Source organism: Bactrocera tryoni, chromosome 3 (assembly GCF_016617805.1).
Source record: "Bactrocera tryoni isolate S06 chromosome 3, CSIRO_BtryS06_freeze2, whole genome shotgun sequence".
In the NCBI taxonomy this organism is placed as follows: Eukaryota; Metazoa; Arthropoda; class Insecta; order Diptera; family Tephritidae; genus Bactrocera; species Bactrocera tryoni.
In genome coordinates, this window is record NC_052501.1 from 35,986,399 (window position 1) to 35,996,166 (window position 9,768).

At 36.3% G+C, this 9,768-nt stretch overlaps 1 protein-coding gene across 1 annotated transcript in view; it reads right to left on the bottom strand.

Annotated features, from left to right (window-relative positions):
* Positions 1 to 370, bottom strand: part of LOC120770108 (titin) — a 98,056-nt gene extending 97,686 nt beyond the window's left edge. The window contains exon 1 of the mRNA XM_040097277.1: positions 268 to 370. Coding sequence (XP_039953211.1) covers positions 268 to 355 — 88 coding nt within the window. The 5' untranslated portion in view covers positions 356 to 370. The remainder of the gene's footprint in view (positions 1 to 267) is intronic.
* Positions 371 to 9,768: the final 9,398 nt, after the last annotated feature.

A 9,768-nucleotide genomic window follows, 5' to 3' on the forward strand; every position in this document is an offset into this window, starting at 1 on the left:
ATTTTGATTCTTTGCTAAATTTTCAATGAATTTCTTTGGTTCGTCAATACGATTAATGCTTCCGTCTTTGAGTTCCTCCTTGCACCTCGAATTCGGTAATTAAACTCAAAGTTAGCAATTGAAGTGCGATCCTATAATGCACACTAATAATTTGGACGCTATTTACACCCCACACGACAAAAAATTTCGAATTCGGATTTGAAAAGGAAAATTTCGTTGCATAACAATTAATCATATGATTCGCTTTTGTGCGACTCGTTTGCTTACCTGTTGTGTTTATCGCATTGTCGGCTGTTGTTGTAATTACACTCTGGCCGGCGGGCAGACCGGCTGACGCATTGTCCGCGGCCTCCATCGGAAACGCGGTAAGGTCGATTCGGATTCGTGTACCCTATGCAAGGACGCCACGATTTTAACACTTCGATACTTCAAACTTATTCTCTATAGGATATTTATGTGTATGTATTTGCATGTACAGTATATAATATGTATGTGTTTTTGGTTATTTCAGTTCAAGCGCACCTAGGCAATGAGACATGAAATTACAAAAGCGCGAAATTACAAAAAAAAACGAATTGTAGGTAGCTTAACAGATATACATACAATACATATATATAAGAACTAACTATTAATAATATTTTAATACACTAATTGCTTATTTTACTATTTTATATTTGTGCATATATGTACATATGTATGTATATATTGGTGTGCGCGTATTTATGCATATGTTGTGGTGCGATTATTTAGTTTCCTATTATCTTTTCTCTCGGAGAGATCACAACACAAACTCGACCAGTCGAAATTATTAGGTACAGGAGCTACAACAAAAATATGCATACGATATTTATATTTAGCACGCCGCAGAATAACGGAATTCATATGCCAGCTAGCGCACCAGCACACACGCGTATAAACACGAACACACAAACACACGCGAATGTGGTCTGGTAATGGCTCCCGGCCGTCGCTTCAGCGGGCTTATACACGACAGCCTGTAATCTTTTTCCTTCGCTGGTATGGTATTTTTAAAATTTTTGCTTTTCAATAATATATGCAAGTGGCCATATTCACACAAATATTTCACAATTTGCCATTTCACTTCGAAAACACTTTTGGCTTTTGCAAATTCACTTTAAAATTTGAATATGACGAATTCTCAATTTGATTTAACCCACTTTAAACGACACTTTTTCAACCGTTATGTGCTTGTTCCGACGCCCGTCGTCCACAAAGCACAACATTTCAGCTGACACCGTATGCACTCGTAAGACACTGCTAACTGTTACGAATTTCTAACGCCTTACAATTGCTTTCAAAATTTTCCAACGACGATCAACGGATTCGTACACCTTATTTTTACCTAAGTACTTATGGACGGGACGTCGCTGACTGACTACACATGTTCTCAAACGATCACTTCGAATATCCCGCACACGCTCTGCTTACTTGTATTATGTGTGTGTGTGTATGCAGGCAAAAGCCAAATCGGACTGTTCACGCACTGCTCCGCATCCAGCGACAACACCTCCTGGATCTCCGACAGTTTTCCTCAGACTGAGTAGTCGGATCAGCCGGCGGCCGGAGCAATGCATGGTGGCTCGTTGCCATCGCTGACACACATACGAACACTTACACATTCACACATACACACACACCTACTTATGGCTTTTTAGTCTGCTCCGCTATTTTCGGTTTTGGTGCGAGCGTTGCGTTCGTCATTGTGGAGCTGAGACGGCGGGCGCTTTGCGCTTTTCATGTGCAGGTCGTGCAGCGCGTATGCGGAACTCATCTGCACCCATGTGCCGGTGCGCTTGTTTGTTTATGTGCAGCTATGCGGCGGTTTGGCTGATCGCTGGCATGCAGGACAGCAGACAGAAAATGCAGGAGATCTACAGTGGTGCAAAAAGTGCAAAAAGAAAAACTACTCCGATTATATTAAAGAATTGTCGCTCTACTCTTCAGAAAATTTGGTCCAAATCACTGCGGCTTTAGGCCGACGGAGTTCTTGTATAACTTAATAATATATTTAATTATTTTTCAAAAATTTCTATATTATTGAATTATATTATTTATAAATATACCCTGCAAATTTCAAAACCATTCGTTGTGAACCGCGCAGGCAAGGCCTGAATCGAAGCGGGATTTTCCGCATAGACTTTAGACCTTACATATGTATCCCCACAGGAAAAAGTCTAACCGTGTGATATCACACCATCTTGATGGCCAATCGACCAGCCCAAAACAGACAATTATCTGCTCACCGAAGTGTTCTATCAATCAATTCATTGAATTATGCAATGTGTGGAAAGTGACACCATCTTGTTGAAACCAGAAATGAGCCCAATCGCTGAACAAAATTTAGCTCTGATCTTCTTGGAACTTTTCAAGAGTCCATAGAGTGAAGCGATGTCGCTTGGGAAGCTCGAGCGGCTGCAGTTCTTGCACAAGCTTTATTTTGTACGCTTTCAATATAAGATCTCGACGTAAAGTGCGGCAAGTCGTTCCATTAGCCAGTCCGTATGCGAACGGCGCCGAATCGATTCTCCACCGTGTTCGTGTAAACTATCAGCTACATACATAGCAACCGTTTTCTTCACTGAGTGATGGACGTGGTCTTCCCGGTCGAATATTATCCAATCATGATGGGTGATGGTGTTGCGAATAGTACTTTCAGTAGGCCGATTATGTTGACCATAAGTTGTGCGAAGCATCAGAAAAACATTTTTTACAGCACGTGATTTTTGTAATAAAATTGAAGGATCTGTAAACGTTGTTCAGGCGTAAGTTTTTCCATGATGAAATGCCAAACACAACAGACAGCCGAACGATTTTTTACTCGGCTTGCACTCCTGCTCTCTGAGAGCACTCGTCAACAACTCGGTATAAGGGAACTGTGGGACGGCATTTCAAACTGCTTACGTACAGCTGCAACCGAAACGATTGGTTTTCGGAAAGTGCAAAAGAACAGCTGGTACGACGAGGAGTGCCGTGTCGCAGCGGAGAGAAAACAGGCTGCCTACGTGCGTGATGGGATAGATACCGAGAGTTGAAGAGGGAAGCGAGACGCATTTGTAGACAGAAGAAGAAAGAGGCCGAAATGCGTGACTATGAAGAGCTTGAGAAGTTGGCCGACAGGGGTATTGCTCGAAAATTCTACGAAAAAATGCGGCTAACAGAAGGTTTCAAGACCGGAGCATACACTTGTAGAACCCCCAAAGGAGATCTAGTGACCGATGCCCAGAGCATACTTAAATTATGGAGGGAACACTTCTCCAGCCTGCTGAATGGCAGTGAACGCACAGCGCCAGGAGAAGGCGAACCCGATTCCCCAATCGATGACGATGGAGCAGACGTTCCATTACCCGACCATGAAGAAGTTCGAACAGCAATTACCCGCTTGAAGAACAACAAAGCGGCAGGGGCCGATGGATTGAAGGCCGAGCTATTCAAACACGGCGGCGAAGAACTGATAAGGAGCATGCATCAGCTTCTTTGTAAAATATGGTCAGACTAAAGCATGCCCAACGATTGCAATTTAAGTGTGCTATGCCCAATCCATAAAAAAGGAGACCCCACAATCTGCGCCAACTACCATGGGATTAGCCTCCTCAACATCGCATATAAGGTTCTATCGAGCGTATTGTGTGAAAGGTTAAGGCCCACCGTCAACAAACTGATTTGACTTTATCAGTGAGGCTTCAGACCTGGAAAATCAACAACCGACCAGATATTCACCATGCGCCAAATCGTGGAAAAGACCCGTAAAAGAAGAATCGACACAGACCACCTCTTCGTCGATTTCAAAGCTGCTTTCGACAGCACGAAAAGGAGCTGCCTTTATGCCGCGATGCCTGAATTTGGTATCCCCGCAAAACTAATACGGCTGGTTAAACTGACGTTGAGTAACACGAAAAGCTCCGTCAGGATCGGGAAGGACCTCTCCGAGCCGTTCGATACCAAACTAGGTTTCAGACAAGGCGATTCCCTAACGTGCGACTTTTTCAACCTGCTTCTGGAGAAAATAGTTCGAGCCGCAGAACTAAATAGAGAAGGTACCATCTTCTACAAGAGTGTACAGCTGCTGGCGTTTGCCGATGATATTGATATCATCGGCCCCAACACTCGCGCCGTTAGTTCTGCTTTCTCCAGGCTGGACAAGGAAGCACAGAAAATGGGTCTGGCAGTGAACGAGGGCAAGACGAAATATCTCCTGTCATCAAACAAACAGTCGTCGCACTCCCGACTTGGCACTCACGTCACTGTTGACAGTCATAACTTTGAAGATGTAGATAATTTTGTCTATCTTGGAACCAGCGTAAACACCACCAACAATGTCAGCCTAGAAATCCAAAGCAGAATAACTCTTGCCAACAGGTCTTACTTCGGACTGAGTAGGCAATTGAGAAGCAAAGTCCTCTCTCGACAAACAAAAACCAAACTCTATAAGTCACTCATAATTCCCGTCCTGCTATATGGTACAGAGTTTTGGACGATGTGAACAACGGATGAGTCGACGTTGCGAGTTTTCGAGAGAAAAGTTCTGCGAAAGATTTATGGCCCTTTGCGCGTTAGCCATTGGCGAATGCCGCATTCGATGGAACGATGAGCTGTACGAGATATATGACAACATCGACATAGTTCATCGAATTAAAAGACAGCGGCTACGCTGGCTAGGTCAGGACGAAAACACTCCAGCTCTGAAAGTATTCGACGCAGTACCCGCCTGGGGAAGCAGAGGAAGAGAAAGACCTCCACTCCGTTGGAACGACCAAGTGGAAAAGGACCTGGCTTCGCTTGGAATATCCAATTGGCGCCACGTAGCGAAAAGAAGAAACGACTGGCGCGCTACTGTTAATACGGCTATAATCGCGTAAGCGGTGTCTACGCCAATCAAGAAGAAGAAGATAAACACTTGTTTTATATGCGACGTGGTTGGACGCATATATAAATGATCACCATGACGAGCTGAGTTGATTTAATCATGTCCGTCTGTATGTATATTTGATCTGAAAATTTGCACCGAATCGTCGAATATGTCAAACAAATTGAACGATCAAATTCATGTCCTTGTTAGGAAAATATGTTTATTAACGAGCTGCTTGATAAAAACAGCTCAAAAATATCATTTATAAATTTGACATGGATTATTGTCCAAAGGAACTATACAATTCCTGAAGACATTATTCAGAATGAAGCTGTCATACAAACTAATCGATAAAAATCAAATTCTTTTAAGGAATCTGTTGTAATTGTGAAGAGAATTATAGTTTTAATGGAGCCCCAGTTAAATTTTTTTATTTGAACTGCATTTGTTATATGGTACACTGGTGCCTGATGTCATGTGTCGGAATTTTATTTCGATGATTCGTGTTTCAGTTACTTTTTACAAACATATCTTCGATTGATAGATCTTGGAGTTAGTATGTATCGACGGAGATAAAGTGATATTTCAAATTAGCCGAAGATAAACAGTTAAATTGATCTCCAAGGTCCATATGCATTATATGAAGCATTATATTATGTATTTAGAGATTGTTTAAATTAGTTTAAAAATTTTAAAACAACGGTCTCCCCATTCCACTTCTACTTCGTCATCACAAGTTTGAAAAATCATAAAATTAGTTACCTAAAAATATAAGAATTCAGTGTGAAATGAAAAATGCGGTATAACCTCAAAATTTAGGAAGAAACACAAGTAGCCTCAAGGTTCAAGGGGAATTATTCTTGTGATAAACGTGAAAATTCCTGATATGGGTACAAGAGTGTAGGGCCCTTTTAATTGGAAGTTGTGTACTTTTATATACAATTTTTATTATTGCAATTATTTATTTAATTTTATTTTTTCTGGTTTCATTATAAATATAAACAAGATCCAAATTTACAAAGTGTGGAATTACTTTCCTTTTGACACACTGGGTAGCAGCAATCAAAACGTCAAACCGGTAGTATGCTATTTCTCATTTTTAATAAATGATATTTTTGAGCTGTTTTTATCAAGCAGTTGTTTGCTCATTTTTCCTGTAATTTTAGAAATTCCTAATGCACCGGACAAAATTATAAGAGAACGTAAGAGACAGAGAGAGAGAGAGAGATTAAGTAGTAAACGGGCAGAAAGTCTCCCCATCTTTGATATTATCTCCCTAAACGCAAAAGTAGTGGGCGTCAAAACTCTTAGTATGAAGGCACCTAAGATACATTATCATAACGCAAAAGTTGTGTCCATAATAATATATACATACATATATTTACATAAGTATGTACATTTGTCTGCATGCCTTGGGTTTAATAAAAATAATATAAATAAATAGTTAGATATAGGACATAAGTACAGTGAACGCCCCCATTAACGAAAAGCTTTAGAAACATTCTCTTCTCGCCATTTTCTTAAGAAAAAAAATGCACAATGTACTAGCTATATTTCGATTGTGGGCATGCAGTTAATTTTTATCAAAAACAGTTACATACATGCATATGTCTCTTCTGTGGTTGTTGTTTAGAGACTGGAAATAGAATGTTAAAAAAAGGAATTTATTAAAATTATTAAAAAATCTTCCGGCAGATGAAATCGATTCAGATCATCATGATGTACGATTATTTGAATTATCAAAGATTCCTTCAAATTTCAAAACATACTTAACCAACCAATATAACCAACTTTATTCAAATTAGAATATATATATTTTTTTTAATAATTTGTTAAAGATTGGGGAAATAAAAACGCGTTGTCATGCATATTGATATATTATGAATGCTATTCATTATGTACTCATAATTGAAATGAGCTAAGCCTCGGTAAATAAACACACCTTTACAAACAGATAATCGAAGGAATAACCAAAATAAAATTTTTTGACAAAATGGCGTTAAAAAAAAACTAAATTTCGGCCACAATTTCGGACTTAAATTGTTTATAAAAAATTGAGAGTTGGATACTTTTCTCAAAATTTCTCTCATGATAACTTCGGAAATCACTTTATTGTTGCCGTCTGTATTATTTCAAGGGGGTATTCTGGTCTAGAAATTAAAAAAAAATTCGATTTTTTTTATATTTTCAAAGTTTAACTATTCAAGAATATGTGTACAAGAGGATTTTTCGAAATTCAAATTATTTTCGGAGCTATAGGAATTTGTCTGACGCGGCATCCAAACTGGTTCGGCCGGAACTAATCGAACAAAAGACTTTACGCGAAACTTTAAACGCGTTTTTCTTAAAACTGACTTTTTCGGAACGTTACCCACGATTTCTCAGGTTCTACTGGACCGATTTACTTGAAATTTTTATAGTGTCTTCTTTATAGGCTTGTCTATGGTTGGAACTAGCCCCATCCCCAAATTTGTATTATTATTATTTTTAAAAAATTCAAAGTAGTCAGAAAAAGTGATCCAAAAAAACTTTTTTTTTCAGGCAGTCGCCATTTTATGAAAGAATTTTTTTCCCATTTTTCCGTAGTTCCGGTCATTGCGACATTATTCTAGATTAATAATCTTTTTTTTTTAGTTTCAGATAACTAGAAGGGTTGAAATCATGGGTATGGTCACGTGGAAATTTTTACGTACCCCTCACTTCGTCAGCTCATAATTTTTGAAATTTATGACTTTTTTTAGTTTTTAATTTTTTTCTGTACTCTTCTAAAATTAACAAATAACTAATAAAAAAAATGGATAGTAAAAATATTGTCTTTTTTTTACGACACTTTAAAAATTACCTGAAATTCATGCTTCTAGACCAGAATACCCCCTTAACCGTACTCCGACTTATTGTTTATAAACTTTCGACTTCTGCCAACTTTTTTTTGATATTTCAATTATTGGAAGCTGGTACTCTTCATTAGCTTCGATTATTGCTTTCGCTTTAACCGATAGCAATTTTTCTTAAGCCATATTAAGCAATACAACAAATTTGGTGATAATACGTATTCAACCTCCGAAGATAAATGCAATTCAAATTGCATTTGGTAAAAAATAACAAAAACCATATAACAGGACATTTTTTCACATGTTTTCTTTACTAGTGATTGTTGATACAAAGATGAGAAAACCTGAAAATGAAAACAAAAACAAAAGAGTAGTTGCAAGTTAATAACAAAAAACTCACAAACAATTTTATTAATCTAATGAAGGTGTGCTAACCTGGTGACGCGCAGTGTAATTGGTCGATAGCATCTGCGAAAAGATATTTAATGTCTACAAACCAACCAGATAAAAAAATAGAAAAAAACATTTCATAAAATTTTATTAATGAAATGAAATTTTATTGCAAATCGCCACTCCTTTTATCTGTATATACTTCAAATAATATACCTATGTATTTTATTAATGAAATGAAATTTTATTGCAAATCGCCACTCCTTTTATCTGTATATACTTCAAATAATATCTCAAGTAGTTATTATGATTTTTAGTATAAAATATAGTATGTATGGTAGTTTGTTCGTTCCTTCATCTCAATATTTCTTAATATATTTTAATCATATTCATACACATAACTATAAATTATTCGTACATTTTGTTTTAGTGACGTGTTTACAACTACTTCATAGCAGTTAATATTATTAAATATTAATAAAGATCAAAGAATACAATATTCTTAATAATATAAAAAATATATATTTATGTACAAAGGTATATTTATACTTAATTTTAGTCTTTGATTTGAAGTTAAAATCAATAAAAACGAAAATATTATAGTGTTGAGTTTTAATAGAAAATGTATAACTTATAACCAATAAACGAACTAAATAGGTACATAATTCTTTTTAAAAAACTGATTATATTATACCTATGTATTTTACCCAATTGCGTTCGCTAACTACTTCATTGAATTGTTAAAATTTAGGTTTAATACAATACAATTTCGAATATAAATTTTCAAAAATAATAGTGAACAGTAGTAGGAGTGTTTATGATTATTATCTTTTTGACATAAAGACATTTTTCGCACTTTCTTTGAAATCATTTGATTTCAATCAGAATGGCTAATAATATATGTATATTGATCTATAACAATATACAATAACAGTGTTTAATATATTATTTAATGTTCTTTAAATATCAGAGATGTTCTCAAAGTTAAATCTATATAATTAATTTTAATCATATTGCATTTGCTAATTGTACGTGAAAGGAAGCATGCTTTTCACTGTTTTCATATATGTAAATTAACACGACTTTTTTGGCTGTATAGATGAAAATAAAGCAAAATTACATTCATTACTTCGCAAATTGTATTCTTATATATTATGCTTCTTCAAAGTATTTATTGCAAATAATTATTATATTTGCAAATAGCGAAAGCTAGCTCAGCAAGTCGAAGCTGACTGTAATAATTACACAGCTCTTCAAAAACAATTTTGTTGCCTTGGATATCTTTGCAAATTTTGATACTTTCAAGTGCCCGGATTACGAACTTATTCATGAAAATATTCAATGTGCATATGCAATGTTTTGATAAATACCGGCTTGTTAGAAGAAATTGAATATCAAGCTAGGCTATCTCCGTAGTAATTTTGATACATTTTAAAATATTTTTCGAAATTATAATGAGGATCAGGGGAGTAATGGAGAAAAGATATTGCATTGCCAGATGACGGCTCATTACTACTAGTTCAAAAAAAAAGATTGGAAAGTTATAAAAGAAAATCCCATAAAAGGAGTTTAATTAAAATATAACATATGTTTTCGAGATTTGTCTCTTTGTTTTTAATGTTTTCTGATTTTTGTCAAGTAAAATGAAAACAAAGATTTAAAAATAAATGAGAGCAAATC